The 18,029-nt window shown below is 37.6% G+C and overlaps 1 protein-coding gene across 4 annotated transcripts; it reads left to right on the forward strand.

Annotated features, from left to right (window-relative positions):
* The first annotated feature begins 9 nt into the window (after positions 1-9).
* On the forward strand, positions 10-17,772 carry Fam76b (family with sequence similarity 76 member B). 4 transcript variants are annotated; one of them, XM_021231351.2, is made up of 11 exons: positions 10-347; positions 1,006-1,070; positions 1,938-1,992; positions 2,874-3,029; positions 4,859-5,058; positions 7,389-7,436; positions 7,615-7,695; positions 8,355-8,487; positions 11,357-11,458; positions 13,878-13,907; positions 15,240-17,772. In XM_021231351.2, exons 1-11 carry the CDS (start codon positions 261-263, stop codon positions 15,327-15,329), a joined length of 1,047 nt encoding a protein of 348 aa, XP_021087010.1. In that variant the 5' UTR covers positions 10-260; the 3' UTR covers positions 15,330-17,772. The 4 variants fall into 4 exon arrangements, with proteins under 4 accessions (XP_021087010.1, XP_021087009.1, XP_012974007.1 ...); XM_021231350.2 differs by having other exon boundaries at positions 12-347; positions 8,352-8,487; XM_013118553.3 differs by lacking the exon at positions 13,878-13,907 and having other exon boundaries at positions 13-347.
* Positions 17,773-18,029: the final 257 nt, after the last annotated feature.

Genomic DNA, 18,029 nt, shown 5'->3' on the forward strand with positions numbered 1-18,029 from the left:
GGGGACGCGGGCCCGAAGAGGAAGCGGAATCCGCAGACTAGCGCCCGCTTCGTCTCCCTCCGCCGCGTTCCGGGCCTAAGCGGGAGCAGCGGGGCGGGCGGCAGCGGGTGTCCCGGGACGGCGGTGGAGGCGGAGGGAGACACGGGGGGTGTGCACGGCGGTCGCCAGGCAGGGGCCGCGGCGACAGAAAGGCCCGCGGGCGGGGCAGCCGAGTTCCCGGGGGCCCCGCCGGAGCGCGCGCGGAGGAGCCCGAAAGGAGGATGGCGGCGTCGGCCCTGTATGCCTGCACCAAGTGCACGCAGCGCTACCCCTTCGAGGAGCTGTCGCAAGGCCAACAGCTCTGCAAGGTCGGTGGGCGCCGGGGCCCGGGCATCAGGTGGGCGAGTCCCGGGGCGAGCGCGTCCCGCCTGCTCGCAGGCTGGGGCCGGCTCCGCCTCGCTCGGCGGTCTCGGGTGGGGCTGAGCCGGGCGGCCACTAGTCCTCGGCGTCGCAGAGCCCCGGTGCAGACTCTCACCCCAGCCTGGTCAGCCCTCTCCTTCCACTGGGAGGCAGGGCTTCGTGTTTGCACTTTCTTGCTAGGATCCCGAACCCGAAGCTGCAGAGCTGATGGCATCCTGCTTCCTGTCCCGGAAAGCGAAGCGACTGGTTTGGGAACAGGGTGCTCTGATTGGGAGCTCCTCCCATCCCATAAAAACTGGCACGCTGTCTGTGAGCAACTGTACAAAATAACACACGTAACCGTCCCTGGAAGTCACTCCTGACCTGACAGCTTCCTTGATTTATATGTTCCATATCCCCCCACGTCCAAAAAAGACAAAATATTTATGGCCACCCTGTGGAATTTTACTGTGACTGGACGCTGATGGGATAAGTCACCTAGTTGTTTACGTTGCCAGCAAAGTTTATTCGACAGGTCAGACACTTGACTAGGTGGAATGATTTCTACCAGAAAAGTGAGATTGGGTCTGTGACATCAAACTGACTAATGTATTGTCTTAATTACAGGAATGTCGGATTGCACATCCTATTGTAAAATGTACTTACTGCAGATCAGAATTTCAGCAGGAGAGGTTTGTATACTCAGCACCTTTTCATTGTTACAAATTCCTGTAAGGAACGTCTGGGACTTGTAAAATTTGTTAAAGTGTTTTGAGAAAATGCTTTAGCTTCTGAAATTGAAAATTAAGAACTTTTGTACATAGTATGAGAGAACACATTAAAAAGTCCTGGTTTTTATTTTAGAACTAAACTTCAGTTTGAGCAGGAGAAAATAGGGGATAAATTGATGGGTGGAAAATGTACACTTTTGCCAACAATCAAATACAAAGAATTATATTTAAACTTCTTAATGGAAAAGTGCTATTGAACCAGAGGAAAGAGCTAGCTACAGTGTTACCAGCTGCCTTCCACGATTGAAGTCACTTACATGTCAGTGTGACTAGCACAGATGTTTTTAACAGAAAATCCTCTTTTAGAGGACACACAGGTAACTCAAGAGAACTAATTATTCCTGTTTGTGTGGAATCGCAGTGGAGAGCAGCTAATTGCGAAGTGAGAGGGGTCCTCATGCATGAAGATGTGCATTTATATGGGCAAGGGAAAGTTTAGAACCAGGGGGAAAGACATGGCTTTTGCTTTGTTTCTTCCCAAAAATTATACAGTAAATTGGTTGCCTGTAAGCACAGTGTTTAGAGGTGGAGGCAGGAGAATTACCACTTAGAGACAAACCTGGACACACACCTTGAGACCTTGAGACTCTTGCCCCTAATGAGTTAATAATATGGAAGTTTTGTCTTTAAGAGAAATAAGTTAACTACTTTGTTTTTAATTTGTGAATTAAAGTAATCTATACATCTTTTGACTTCGTCCATTTATTGTAGATCAATGTGTTACTTACGCTAGACATGGTAATCATCTGTATATCATTTCCTTTTCAGCAAAACTAACACAATCTGTAAGAAGTGTGCTCAAAATGTCAAGCAATTTGGAACAGTAAGTATGCTTTTCATTTCATGTGATTATTATTGACCAGTTCTGGTTCTTCATGAAAACAAGTTCAAAACAACTGCATGCTTTACCTGTTATGTAGTGAATTTCAATGTGCAGCTTGTGAAACTATTTCTTAAATATACAATTATAGCAAATTCCTTAATGTGGTGAGCCTATTTATTTACAATGCTAATATAACCAAAGTTTCCCCTGATTTCTGCAACTTTTTATATGGCAGTACAGTTCACATGTTCAAAACTAATGACAGTATCCTGTTATAAATTGGCCCACATGTATGTTGTAGATGTTAACATAACAATACTGTTCACGGTAGGTCAAAATGCTGACCTTAATAAGTCTCAGTACTGAATATCCAAGAAATCAAGCATGCTTATTATTGCTTAAACTGAATATGCTTGTGCTAATTTTTATATTGAAAAGATACTTTTACTGTGACAACTACTTACATACAGTGAAATTCTTTTTAGTTGAATAAATGATGCAATTAAGCCAGCTAGCATATCACAAGTTCATTGAGTCATGAGACTTTTCTGTGAGTAATTATCCAACCTCATAAGCAAATTTTGTATTATGTAAATGCTGTGTGAGTCCTGAGTGTTTGTCTCACAGTAGTCAGATTGAGTCTTGAATATGTGTTTCACAGTGGTCAGACGTTTTAAGCATGCTCGGTTGAGCTTCAGGACTGTCGTACTAAATGTTAGTTGAATGAATAGGCCAATATTTGACTTTGAACATATGCTTGGCAAAAACAAATGTCTTTAACTTAACACTTTCCTTCATTAACTCCGCAAATAACTTAACACTGCATGTATCTTACACAACAAAGTTTTAAATGTCTCAGTTAAACTGTGTTTATTTTGCAGCCCAAGCCTTGTCAGTACTGTAACATAATTGCAGCATTTATTGGTACCAAGTGTCAACGTTGCACAAATTCAGAAAAAAAATATGGACCACCTCAGACCTGTGAACAATGCAAACAGCAATGTGCTTTTGATCGGAAGGAGGAAGGAAGAAGAAAAGTATGTTTTATTTGTTATGACATCTTCTAGAGATAAAATACCAAACAAGTTGGTGATTACTACAAGTATACCACTAGACCTCTGTGTCTGCTACCTGGAAGCAGAAGTGGAAGACTAGCGTATGTGTCTGTGCACCATGTGTGGGTTCGTGTCGATCTGTTAGGATGACCGCACTGTAGAAATCAGTTGTGCTGACTATGCTGTGTGCCTGTAGCCCAGCTCCTTCAGGCTGAAGCTGGAGGGCCATTTGAACCAAGGGACTCAAGATCAACCTAGGCAATACAGCGCAACTGTCTCAAGACTAATTCTCTTGATAGTTACTCTGCACTGTTTATTCCCCAATTCAGTTTTGTAGTAAATTCTTTCACTTATACCCTTTTGCTGGTTCCTTAAAATTGGTGTGAAAAACATCTCATATTAGCACACAGAATTTGAAGTTAGTATTTGTCTTTTGTTTAGGCTCGTGTTTGAAACTGTTTCTCTCTGCCTACAGTACTTAATGATTAGGTGTACACGGGCCTCCTGTTGTCTGTTAGCTGCAGCTGCTTTGGAGGATGACTGTCTCCTTGAGGGGCTAACCCAGATACCCCCACAGCACTGCATGCACCTTAGTTTAAGATATGTCCCTCCACCATTTCCTCTATGCAATGAAATGAAATGGAATGAAAGGAGGCAGAAACTGTACCTTAGTTTTTGAAAGAAGTCACTTTCTCTCCCCTGGACTCACCTGATTGAGCCTCATTATTTGCAGTTGTGTCAGTCTATAAAGCTGCCAGCCTAGTGAACTGTGGCTTGTAAGGGATGTGGAGGATTGAGTTCCTGCCTCTAATCATAACATGCTTGTCAGTTCACCAGTATACTAGGGATTTTTGTGTCTAAGATAGCTCATGTAAATTTAGTCGAATACATGGCCAGGAGCAGGAATAATAGCTCAACAAAACTTAACCAATGTATTTTCCATGAGGATCATCACAGCCTTTAGAACAGTGTGGAAAGAACAGTTGTTTACAGTGTGAGAGGGGAAGCATGGAAGTGTCACCACCTTATTCTGCTATAGTTGGGGCTATGACATCTGTTGGCATGAGTCTTCCACTGCTCTGTATATATATGAATGACTAAATAGGATTTTAGACTTAGAGATCAATACACAAATCTACAGATAAATAAACTCTGAATATAATGAGAATTGTTACCTAGGCTATTTTTAAGTCAATAATTACTTTTGTGGAAATTACTCTTATCATTTTGGTAATTACAGTGAGACTAAAGCATAATTTAGGCTATATTTTTAAAAATTAATCATCCATTTGTGCTCCTTTTTAAAAAATTAGATTTATTTATGTCTCTGTTTTGCCTGCATATATGAATATATGGTATGTGCCTGCCTGATGCCCGTAGAAGTTAGAAGAGGGTGTTCAATGCCCTGGAACTGGAGTTGGAGGTGGTTGTGAGTCACCATGTATGTGCTGAGAACTGAACCTGGGTCCTGTAAGAGCAAGCAGTGCTCCTGACTCCTGAGCCATTTCTCTAGCCCCTGCTGTAGTTATTTCTATAGGAATACTAAAGATGGTGTCTCTCAGAATTAAAGGGCATTAACAGTGCTGGAGGACTATAAATCAAGTCTAGCCAGTTTTATAATCCTCTTGCAATATTATCACAAGTGTCAAATGTCTTACCTTTATAATCTGCATGTGCCGTTCATGTTCTGCAATTTCTTAAGACTCCCAGAAGGTTGCCCACGTGATGTGAAGTATAATTGCAGATTGGGTCTGCTTGCTGGGCTCACTTGCTGGTTTACACGTGCACTTATGTAGACACTTTCTCTAAAGGTGGATGGGAAGTTACTGTGCTGGCTGTGTACCTTATCATACAAGAGAGTTTTACAGAAGACAAAAGAACAGAGGAAGAGTTTGGGGTCTTCACATTCCAACTCTTCATCTTCATCTCTCACTGAGAAAGACCAGCACCATTCAAAACACCATCACCACCACCATCACCACCACCATCGCCACAGCAGCGGCCACCACAAGTAAGCACTTGGAGAGCCTTTGTTACACCCTTCCTGCATTGCCATAATGTTTGCACATTTATCTGCTTGAGTATCTGCCTGTACTGTGAAAACTTTTCATACAGTGTATTCGGTGTTTATGAAAATAATAGAGAATTCATCTATAAAATCATATGTGAATTCCAGATATGTCAGCATTAATGGGTGTTTCATTTATGCCAGTTAGCAAAAGCTTGCATTTTAAAGACAATTTTAGGATTGAGTGTGCATATCCACAGACATAAAGGTCAGAGGACAATGTTGTAGAGTGAGTTCTTTCCTCCACCCTATGCAGCTTCAGAGGTGAAGCCTTGGTGGAAGTCTTCATGGCAAGGCCGTCCCTTGTTCCTGCTAAGCTAACTTGCTGTCCGGTGAAGGAAGCTTGTTTCGCTTGCCATTCCTTTATCTTGCTAAAATCATACTTAAAGCATCCAGGGAGAAATTAGAACAGATTCTAAAATCCTTTGTGGCTATGATAGAAACAAATTTTTTTTCTTCTTTTGTAGTAGGGATTGAGCCTAGGTCCTATGTGCTAAGCACAGGCTCTACCATTGAAAATACATGCCCAGCCCCTATAGAAACATTGTTAAATCTTGGGAGGTTCCAAAGTGTGCTATGGGTACTTTTTTATTTTATTGGTTATTGGTATTTTTTTAAACATAGGTGTAGTTGTAATGCTATTCAAATAAAACATCTTAATTTTTAAAGTGATTTCAGGTAGGGAGAAATTATGGAATAGTAATAATTGTGTACTATTAAGAGGGTCTGTTTAAATGTAATTTTAGTTATTGTAGAAAATCAACATTTAAACAGATTTACATGTAAATGAAAATCTCAGAACAATTTTTTCTCTAAATTTTACTATGTATCTTTAGAATTTCAGATAGCTACTTAAAATATGATTTTGTTGCTCTCCCCCCCACCCCCAGACAGGGTTATTTGGTGTAACAACCTGCTGGAACGCACCCTATAGACTAGGTTGGCCTCCAACTCACGGAGATCTGCTTGCCTCTACCTTCAGAGTGCTAGGATTAAAGGCATGTGCCGCCACCACCTGGGTAAAATATGATTTTATATGTAGGAAACAAATGACTGCCACATTTTGCAACACAAAGGTTTTAGCTTAATTGCCAGCAAACAACTCTTAGATGGTGAAGATTCATTGAGGCTTTTAACATATACCATTGCCGTGTTGTAGTGCTTCCTAGGGTGACAGTGGTAAACTACTGTAGTTTTAAAGAAATGTTTGGGTTTTATATCAGTAACCATGAACAAAGGAACACAAGCCTTGATTCTGTTTCTTGCTCTAAGAAGAATGACAACTAGGTACCATAAGTCCTGCTTCTGAGACTCTAGGATGTACTCTTCCCTGGCTGTCTTTCAGGGTTACTTTTCCCACCGTGATGGGAAAGAACGAAATGCAGGGTTAGGTGGCAGTCATTTAATCTTTTACAAGGGCGACTTCCCAGGGGAAAAGACTGTGCTGATTTTCAATTGTTTATTCTTTTGGGGGATGTATACATTAATTCCTTGTTATTCATGTGAGCTCTGTTCTAAGTCCTTTGGACACCAAAGTCCAAAGTGCTCCAGTCTCCTCCATAATGTGGTCTAGTGTTTACATGACCTTTGCCTTCTTTTGCACTGTAAATTAGTTAACAATACCTAACTCGGTAGATATGTTCATAACTCCTTTCTGATTCATAGATAATATAGTGGTTATTAATATGACAAATGGAAAGGAAGTCATGGTATTATAAGTGAAATTCATTGTTTTAATGCAATTTTCTAATAGATTGAGTGTGACTTTTGTATACGGTACTAACCAAGAAGAGACTATAGACTTCTGAGAGGCTGCTTCAGGAAACTAGGGACAAAAAGAAATAAGCTATTTCCTAGTTTTGCTTGGCACATGGTTCTTAGCAGCTTGAGTTATGTGAAGGAGTTTATCTGAACTTAGGATAAACAGACAGATGCAGACTTTTGTATGGAATGGCCAGGGCAATTGATATCATCATTCCTAGATTCTTACATGATCCTGGTGTGCTCATATACTCTAAACATTAGTATAATTTTAAATTGAATTACTGGGAATCCTAAAAAGAAAAAAATGCAATATACCATTATACATGTCTTTAAAAACAAATTGAAGCTGCCTAGTAATCATTTGATTAGAGTTTGTCCTATTAAAATGTGATTTGTTCCATACCAGATGATCTGGCTTCTGTGAAGAAAAGATTTATAATACAGTTTGAGTCTGTGGGGAAAGAACGTTAAGCGTAGCTGTTATCAGATGTTACTCATGTGTTTTGCAGAATCAGCAGTCTAAGTCCTGAGCAGGAGCAAGGACTGTGGAAACAGAGGTAAGTGTGCTGGCATGCGGTGTGTGGGTTTGACGTGCGCGCGTGTAAGTCAGCCTCTCGAATGTAGTTACTTAGGGTGGAAAAAAACTAGTGGTATTCAGTGGTAGCTGAGAGGAAGAGGAGCTTATAACTTAATGTCTGTTTTATTCTAATCATTTTTGCTAATGTTTACTTTCAGCCATAAATCCTCTGCAACAATTCAGAATGAAACTCCAAAGAAAAAGCCCAAATTGGAATCTAAGCCATCTAATGGAGATAGGTAAAAATAAATGTCTTTAGTGCTATGAAAATTGAACTTAATTGAATAGTTTGGTTAATTATGAATTATTATTGCATATTTTATCTGAGAATAGAAACATGGGTCTCACACACCAAATTATTTAAGTCACCTGGGAGAGTAAAATATACATAATCAGTTAAGAAAATCATAATTTTGGCAATAATAAAGTGGCACTAAACTATGTTGTTATAACTGGGAATAAATTTGGGTTTTGAGGAACGAACAAATCTGAGTAGAGAACATTATCGTAATTGTTCTTCAAGAAAAAAAAAACACAAATCGATTGTAATATTTTTAAACTGACCTGCTTAGAAATGTTTTGATTTAAAATATGAGTGTGACTTTGTTTTAGTTCATTAGCCAAGTTTGCTGATGTTACTGTACAAATTGGCTGCCTATTGCTTTACACTAGAAGTGCTGACCCCCTAAAAGCTAACCCTGAATTATATTTCTGCAGGTGTATGTAATGTGTGCCATTAGTAAGGTAATTTGCCAGTTGCATCCATTTCTGTCAGGTACATATCTTTTTGCATTAGCCTTAAGGATGTTTGTGGAATTGTCTAATTTATGCAATTTGAACATCTGCAGATTTTCCTTCTACTTTATGTAACTCTGTCTTACTTTTTTCTTTTTAGTAGCTCTATAAATCAGTCAGCAGATAGTGGGGGAACAGACAATTTTGTCCTTATAAGTCAACTGAAAGAAGAAGTGATGTCCCTTAAGCGTCTCTTACAGCAGAGAGACCAGACCATTTTAGAGAAAGATAAAAAGGTGAGAATATAGCTCAGTGAAGCCTGGTAAGATTTGCATCTTGGCTGTAATTAACCCTTGTGAATTTTCTTTAACTATTTGGTAATGCTTATAATACATGATTCTTACAAGACAAACTGCAGCAGCCCAAATTGGGTCTGAAACATCTAATGAGGATTAGGAAAAATGGTGTATCATAGTAATTTTTAAACATTAGTTTTCAGTTAGCATTCAAAGGTAAGACGGGTTTATTATCTTAATTTTAAAATGGGATGTAGATGGAATATATAAATTATTGTGGTCTCATAAGTAATTGAAGAAAGTCTCTCTCTATATATATATTGGCCATGTCTCTTTCAATCAGCTGATGAGAGGTAATAATATTTTAATGTCCTGTGGTAGTGATTAGCAATAGGTGTCTAAGAACATTCTGTAGGAAGTGGGTGTACTTACTGACTTTAGCATTTTGCCACATTCAGGGTGAAATCCCAATTCTGGCTGTTTCTGTGTGGCCTTAAGTAGAACACGTTCGTTAGTTGAGGCCTCGGTTTCTCGTTTCACATATGTACTTCCTGCTCCTTGATGGAACAGCTGTGCTGACTATAAAGTCTTTCCTGCTGCTTTCGGCGGTCTGCTGCTGCTGCTGTATGTCACATTGGAAGAGAATGCACTGTATAGTCAGGTCTCAGACAGACATCCACTAGGAAACGTTCAAAATTTTGCTGACTGATTCCTAAAAATCATTAGTTGTTTTTTGTTGTTATTGTTGTTTTGTTTTGGGTTTTTCTTTTTTTGGTTTGGTTTTGGTTTTTGTTTGTTTTTTCAGAGAGGGTTTCTTTGTGTCTTTGGAGCCTGTCCTTGAACTCGCTCTGTAGACCAGACTGCCTCCAACTCTCATAGATCCACCTGCCTGTGCCTCCCACCATCGCCCAGCCTCAGTTGTATTTTTAAAGACAAAAGAAATGAACACAAAGAAGACCTAGACTCTAAGCGGTGCTTGCCATCAGCAAAAAGGGTTCAAATTTAAGCAGTTCCCATAGGATGTAAATAGTGCTTGAGCCCTAATCCAGTAGCTGCAGTGCAGCACTTCCCACATTTTGATGGTTGACGCCCTTTATTTGACAGCTCTATTTCCTATTTTTTGAAAGAGTGTGTCACTGTTTGCCTCTGGCTGTCCTGGAGCTCAAGATCCGCTTGCCTCTTTGTCCTAAGTGCTGAAATTAAAGACATGCCCAACCTCTTTACTTTAGTATATATCACAATTTGAGTAAATTCAGTATGCAAAAATTGGCATATAAGATAAAATTGGATAGCTGTAGCTGGATTTTTTTTTTTAGGGTTCCTTGTGAGTAGCTGAAATTTTAAATTAATTTGTTTTTATGCAAGTGTGTACACAGAGCTTTAACTTATTATGTAAAGCCAACTATGTCTACATTAACCTTGAACAAAAGTTGAATAAAATGCTATTATTTACTGCAAAATAGCAATAATTCCAAACTAGGCATTAACAGATTGTATGTCAGTGTTTCTCGTCCTTCCTAAAGCTGCAATCCTGTTGTGGTGACCCTCAACCACAAAATTATTTTCATTGCTAGTTCATATCTGTAATTTTGCTACCCTTAGGAATTCTTATGTAAATGTCTGTGCTTTCCAATAGTCTTAGAGTGACCCTTATGCGAGCATTATTAAACCCACCAAGGGCTTGCAGCCTACAGGCTGAAAACCTCCAATGTGGCCTCTCTATCCTTAGCGTCACCATTGTGTTTAGGCATTTATTGGCATTTAATGCTTTAGTGTTTCCTTTAAAAAACAAAAACACTAGCAAGTTATAATTAAGGTTATAGTAAGGAAAATAACTATGTATCTAAAGTTAACTACACACTTGCCATGTTTCTTTATAATTCTAAAAGGATGAAGTTAGTTTCCTGACCCTGTTTGAGCTATTGAGTGACTTTTTCAAAGACAGACACTGTCTCTACCTTCCAGCAGTTCAGCGACTAGAATAGTTATCAAAGTTGATAGTCAGAATTGGTATTTCAGAACAGAAGTCTGTTTATAATGTACAATATTGGCCCAAACTCTCAATTTTTCTCTTCGCTTTTGCATCTTTTTATATACTAGGTAATGGGCTGAAGATATAGCTCAGCTCTTAAAGACTACCAAAAATACATACTAGGTACTTGGTAATTAGTACAAACTCTGAAAACTTACATTAAGGCAGAAACCTGAAGCTGTTTCAGTGTGGTACTGTTAATAGCAACTTAGGCTATAATTTGAAGTCATAAGATACTGCATTTGTGTGTGTGTCCTTACCTATGAAAATACTGTCTTGTGGTCTCTACTTCTCTACACCATTGAATTTTCCATTAGTTTTCCCTTGTCTAATTTAGTTCATTTTATAGCAGTTACTTATCCACATGCCACATTGATTGTATTTCTGTGCGGGTAGGTGAATATAGTGTAATAACTTTGTGTACATAATACTGGTACAAATAGACAATTACAAACACTGTTGCCCTTGGTGAAATTTGCACATTATGAAGCCTTTTTCCTTTCATTGAAAGACGGTTTTAACTGGGAACCTGTTTACTTAATGTGAAGTGTATTCAGTTGAAACACTCTCCAGGGTACGAGCCATTAAATGTTGCTTTGGCATGCTGGTTGTGAAAGTGTGACCAGTTAATACAAAGTCAGCTTCTCAAAGATGATCCTTACCATTAAGATCCTGACAATAGGAGGAAAACTAATCTTTGTCTCAGAATATGCAGCTGCTACCAACTTCTTCCACCTGTATAGCAAGTGTGTGCCTGCTGTGGAGAATATTTCAATGGTGTGTTTCTGTGAGGGTAGATGTGAGGGTACATGAATGCCTTTGTTTCTTCCATTTCAGCTAACTGAACTGAAGGCAGACTTTCAGTACCAAGAGTCAAATTTGAGAACTAAGATGAACAGTATGGAAAAGGCTCACAAAGAAACTGTGGAACAACTGCAGGTAATGGGTGTTATTTATGTGAGGTGTTGTGTTGGGCTACAGATTTAAACTCGTAGTATTCTTGACTTGGGACACTGGTATTATTACTCCTATTTTGTGTATTTCCAGTTTTAATTCTGACTTTATGAAGTTCTGAAAAGGTGATTCATTGTTAATCTTAACAACATGTAAACACTAAGTAATATTCCCAGAAGTAGTGAACACTGTTCACTTGACTGTTGACCTAAGGTCAGAATGTCATTTACAGTGCTGTGGTGAAAATATGGTCTATACTTAGTCTTTCTTCCCATTTCCTTTAGGATAACTGCAAGGGAGTAGATAAAGGATACTAGTTCTCAAAGCCTATGATCAGCCTTTATGCTGTGTGCAAGTACTGCAAATTAAGATGGTCTTTAACTGTGTACTATCTGAAAGTGTATTAGGTTCACTGTTGTATTTAGTATAAATATATAGTACATACATATCGTGTTCTTTAATCATGCAGAATTGAACAGTGAAGCTGAGAGTCACCACTATCACAAAGAGGCTAGATAGTGAGCATCTACACAGAAATGCTTATTCCCTTAAAAATCCTCTTTGTACCTGTTTTACAAATTGGGGCATGAAACTACACTACATTGATTTCATGTGCAGTTTATAAATTATGGTATTTATAGAATTAATCTTTGACTAACAGGCTTAGGATTGTTTTTTCATTCATTTTTGCTATTCTAGATCAAATCCTGGTTCTCACAAATGTTCTACCCTAAGCTTAGGTTAAACAATCTTAAGCATACAGATGATGTCATATTCAGCCTTCAGACATGAAGGGAGAGTATAGCTTTGGAATGGATATGTGAATATTGCTTTATTTGTATGTTTTATTTTCTGCTGGATTTTTTGATATTTTCTGTTCCTATCATGGTTTGGTGTGCCTCATAATTGAGTGGTATTTACATACTCACTGCAGTCCAGATGTGTATTTCCTGTTCTTACTAGAGACAGGAAATTGAAAAGGGTCCTCTGTAGAACCAAGGGCATAGGGAATTTGTTCATGGGTGGTGATTTGTCCTCCCTCCGCAGAGACTGCCTGTTGTGATTTGGGCCTCTTGTGCATTAGTTAACTGTTTTTACCCACCAGCCATTATTTTGTTATTCTTATTAAGTTATGTTGAATGTTTACCTGGGATATAATCAACCTTCTGTAACTGAAGTACTGCAGTAAATACTTCTGAGTTATAAAATAACCATGAAAACGGTAAGTACTTTCTAGGTTTCACTTAACCTGTTACATACTTCCCACTGCTCCAAAGAACAATTCCTTCTGTTAAAGTCAGTTGCAAAAGAACCATTTTCACTTTAGCCTGGTTGGTGTCTTGGCTTACTTCGTATGCTACCACTCAGGCAGACATTCATGCAGAAGGGAGGATATAGTCTGTATGTTTTGTATATGCTGTTCATATTTGCTCCTTAACAAGAGCTGAGTTATTAGCTACTCCCATCTTACAGGTGAAACTGGTTACATGATTAGTGAAATGTAGATGCTTACATTGTATGCCTCAGGTTATTCGAGTATCTGTGTCTTAGATGTCAGTTTCTGCTAGGGAAACTCTTTACAGCTAAGTGTAGTCGTTTTAGTAGCAGTTACTGAGGTGAGTATACCTGGTTAATTGCTTTCTTACCTGTTTCTTTTGTTTTTGAGGTAGTGTCTCCCTGTATAACCCAGTTTGACCTCCTTCAGCCTCCAAGTACTTGGATTTGTCCCTTTACTCCTCTTAATCTTTTATAGTATACAGAAGTTAATGATTAACAAAATTTATCTTGCTCTAGTAGCTCTTTAAGTATTTTAAACTATCAAACCTAGGAATGCAGACAGAAATTCATCCCCCAAATGGTATAAAATCTTCCTAAGTACCAATAATGCCAAGTAAAAACTGTTTTAGTAAGAAAAGCCAAAGGGGGAAGGGAAATGACTTCAGATGCTGTTGTGTACAGCCACTGTCCTGTGGCTGTGTGATTGGCTCTTTCAGCTGCATGAGTCTCTCTGCTTGGGGTAAGGTGTCCCCCAGTTAAGTGTGGGTGAGTAGATAGGCAGGGTCTGTGTAGTTACTTATTGAACGCGCTGCCTTTATTTAGGCTAACATTTTAAATGGTTCTGGCTTAAGTAGTAAAATAATTCCATTGGTTTCTATAAGGTCAGTATGAGAATAAAATTTCAATACCTATATATTTAAATGCTGTATTACAATTTATATTGCAACTACTTAAAATAAGACTGATTACGTTAAACAACCAATACACTATTTTTCTTAAAGCCTTTGTCTTAATATAATTTATCAACAAGTTACTGATGTTATTAGGAGACTAAATACATATTGAAAATTAGCTGCAAAAGTATTAAAGAGAAAGATTGCTTTCAACATCCATTTTTTTTTTTTAGTTCCTGCATTTTGTTCTAAGAATGAAACATGTAAGTTCAGTTTCCCTTGATGATTGAAAGTAGAATTTTAATTATTTGGTAAGCCAGTGTAGATGCCTGTTAGTAACTGCCTCTACTGACCAGGCCTATGCCATTCATTGCTCCTGGCTCTGAAATTTGTTTCTTGAGTTTCCAGCTTTTAGCCAGTAGGTCTGTTGTGGTCAAATAATACATAGCTACACTGTTACTATTTATATCTAGCAGTGACTAGGATTTGTCAGAGAGTTACAGTTTAAGCTTATGAGTAGTAGGGACATCCTTTGTGTGCTTGAGGATTTATTTTAGGATTATGTTTCTTAGTAGTGCCCAAGCTCCATACTGTTTCTGTTGGCTCAGAAACTTCAGAACTGTCCTGTTAATCATCTGTGCACATGAGGAACTTTCATTCTCTAAGTTCCCAGAGAGTGCATAGAGTAACCCAGACCAGATAATGAGAAAAGATTCCATGATGGTCCTACCTGTAGATTCCCCCATAAGCACCAGTGACACCAAACAGCACCGCTGCAGTGTTGACCAGGCATTGTATAATCAGGTCTTTGACCAGGCATTGTATAGTTCAGATCTTTGACAACAGTAACAACAAAAAGGGTTTTTTATGAAATTATACCAGTATTGTTAGGAATTTGCTTAGATGATGCTAAAGTCATCATCAAATGAATAGGGCCATTAGGGACTGTAAGAAACAGTAAAGGATAGATAGCATCTTACTGCCAAGTCTTCCAACTAGAGTTTGATTTCCAGAACCCACATGGTGGGAAGAGGGAATGGACCCCACACTCTTTCTTTGATTTCACATGGCCTGCATATAAACACATACGTGCACTCAAGATGAGTAAAATTGTTTCTTTCAAGAAGGGCCTTTGGCAAATGATAGAATGATTTTCACAAATAGTTTTAAACTTTTTCTGCATAACAGTAAACAGCAAATGGAAGACCTCATTCAGTTTGCTAGAAAATACTCCAGAATAAACATTTGATTCATTCTTTGATGCTGTCAGTTATAGAATAACTTGCATTTCAGTAGCTTTCATGCTTTAAAGAACCAAACTTTTTTTCTTATTTTAAATTTGAATCCTATAGGGAGAGAACCATGTGCCATTTCTTGTGTAATTAACTGTATTTTTGGACAAATTATATTGACATTTGCCAGGATCTCTTTCTACGTATCTACCCTTAAAAAGATTAAATATACTAACTCTTGGATCTCTTAGTGTTTCATTGATAAAAAAAATTTTGTACAAATGAAGTACTAGTATTAAGTAGTAGTTTTCAGCATGACTTAATAGTTCAATGTTTTAAACTGTGAATTTTTGTTTCTCACAGGCCAAAAACAGAGAACTACTCAAACAGGTTGCAGCCTTGTCAAAGGGTAAAAAGTTTGACAAGAGTGGAAGCGTGCTAACATCTCCCTGAAAAGGTCTCTTGTTTAGCATTTCTGCTTGACGGTGTATATTTGAGGCATCCTGTGAAGCCCTTAAATTCTGTGTAGTGGAAAAATATTTTTACATGCCAAGTAAATTGGTGTGTTTCCTATTCACTTTTGTAATTGACACGCAGCATTTTTTAAGTTGTAAACATACAGATGAAACTTCAGCTGGTTTGGAGTGACTTCTTAATTCTTTGATACCTAGGACTTTTTCTAGCAATAGTATTAAAGGTGTGGAGTGCACTTGTGTGCACTGTATACAATGCAACAGGCAATAATGGAGAGGTTGGAAGGACAGCAGCAGCAGGGCTTGTGTTGCTTTTGTTTAACACGATGCTGATTTCATAAATAGTTTTCAATTTAGAAATGCAAAACTTTTAAACAAAATGGTGAACACTGATTTTTTGGGGGAATTGTATTTTTACTTCGCATCAACATGAATTTAGAGAATCATGGTGCTTTTATTAAAAGAGCTTCAGAGTATATGTGAATATGTTTTTAAAAGTTACATCACTAACATTAGTTTAGTAATCTAACATTTCATTGCTGTTATAGGATTGATGTTTACTGTACAGCATCCAAGGTAAAATGTGGTTTTGTTTTGTAAAAACTGTAGATTTTTACTTACAAGTGCCTTTTGCCACCTAATGTTTTTATTTATAGGAATGCTGATTTTTTTGTACATATGGTTTGTTTAAAAATCATGTTAATAAGTGTTTGTATATAAGTGCATATGTACAGAACCCAATTTCAAAAAGAAATCAATTAGTAACATGCAAGATTGCATGTTAAGAATTAAATGATAATGCATATAGACTTAAGTGATTTTGAGGTTTGTTTCTGTATCATAAGGGAAGCTGTTGGTCATTGAGTTCATTTAATTATGTTGAAATACTTTCCTAAGATTTAATTTTAACTCCATTTTGATAGAGTGATTTTATTTTTATGTTGTGTGGCTTCATGTTTATATTTTGTGAGTTACATGTTTTGCTTTATTTTTATATAAAATTTCTTTAAAATTTATAATGTTTCTATAACGGTCCATATATCTGCTTTTTTTATAATGTGTTGCTAAGTTAATATTTATGTACACCATACTTTGTAAACTTAATACAAATCTGGAAAATTAAATAACTTTATAATCAAATCCATGCTTATGTCTGAATAATTGGAATCTGTAAGATTCAGACACTATTTATAAGTAGTTTGTTTGAAAGTATGAAATTGTCTATAAAGATTACAGTAGTATGGAATAGATCCTGTGAAAAAACAAATTAGCTTCTGAACCCTAGAGGTTTTCAGCCAGTAACCGAAATTGATCTGCTTAATGTTAGTTCTGGTTTCAGGGTGAACTTTAAAACTGAAGGTATTGCTAGAAACAACATGTGACTTCTTTTAGAAATATGCAATTAAACTTGTTTGAATCAGTCTGAAGGGTTTGTTTTTAGATAGATGTTTATATGGCCCTCATATCAAAGATTAGTGTTTTTAAGCATACATAATTATAACAATTCTTTTTCAATTATTCAAGTTTTAGTAAACTTCCCATAGTTGTTTACTACAAGTAAAAGCAAATCTGACAATTTGCAACCACATAATTTTCAAGTAACAGTAAAATTGAATTAGATTTGGAAAAAGTAAGACAGTCTATTGTTATGAGGCCCTCACAAATAATGTTAATTTATTGTTCTCAACCACAGGAGATAATGCCTTAATGTTGTTGCTAATGTTTGGAGGATTTATACATTCATAAAGTAGTCGTTACTTTGCTTTAAATTTTGTAACGATTTATATTACTGTTTCCTGGCCATTTTTCAATCTACAGGAGTCACAATTCTAAATGAACTACAATAGTTCTTATACCGTGTTGGAGACGATAGAAACGGAATCCCCTTTTCCCCTTTAACATGGAAATTGAGAATCAGTTTAAAATGGTGAAGCTTTGCAAAGTGAAAGGCTAAAACCTAAATTCAGGGGCCTCACAGTATTCAGTCCTAATAAGACAAACCCTTTATTCTGTGACCTTATTTTATAACCGAATTGTTTTGCAATTGTATGAATTAGTAATTGAGTCCCAGTCCCAGATATGTAGTGTGTTGGCCTAATGAGTTGATACCGTTTAAATGTGGATCTGTCCAGAGATAACTATGGTGTGCTGTATTGTACTTTTAGCCTGTTTGCTGCAGTTAGCATATCCCAGTGAGGGTCATTTGGACTCCGATTTATCATGTATTAATAGCCTGTGAATATTATGGTCATCTTTAGAGTGTATTGGTCTAATTATGCATTTTACAATGAACCTGTTAATGCTGGTTACATGTATAAATTAACAAAATATTGTACCTGTACACATCTGACTGTTGACATTTTGTACTTTTTTTTCTAAACCCAATATTTCACAATAAAAATATGCCAAAAGCTTTGTGTTAACTCTGCTATCACGAATTACTCTGATTTGGGTCTTTTAACAAATACATCTGCAAAGTCCCAGTTGTCCAATAGGGTGCCATATTTCCAAATGTAGGAATCTCATTGTGGACTTTTTTGGGTGAGGCATTATTATGCATACTCCAAGGTTCATGGTTTTCTAAGGAAGTCCTACCACAGTAGATACGAGGGAAATGACTGGAACTGGACATTAGAATATCCTAAATGGTTCATTCTGCCTTAATGAGATGGGCAAGTCA

This window comes from Mesocricetus auratus, unplaced genomic scaffold, assembly GCF_017639785.1.
Source record: "Mesocricetus auratus isolate SY011 unplaced genomic scaffold, BCM_Maur_2.0 Super-Scaffold_100040, whole genome shotgun sequence".
NCBI lineage: Eukaryota > Metazoa > Chordata > Mammalia > Rodentia > Cricetidae > Mesocricetus > Mesocricetus auratus.

Coding starts and splice junctions, on each gene's coding strand:
- Fam76b (XM_021231350.2), top strand. CDS start 261: ATGGCGGCGTCGGCCCTGTATGCCTGCACCAAGTGCACGCAGCGCTAC. Junction 5,059..7,388: donor CACAGCAGCGGCCACCACAA/GTAAGCACTTGG, acceptor TGTGTTTTGCAG/AATCAGCAGTCTAAGTCCTG. Junction 7,696..8,351: donor AAGCCATCTAATGGAGATAG/GTAAAAATAAAT, acceptor TTTTCTTTTTAG/TAGCTCTATAAATCAGTCAG.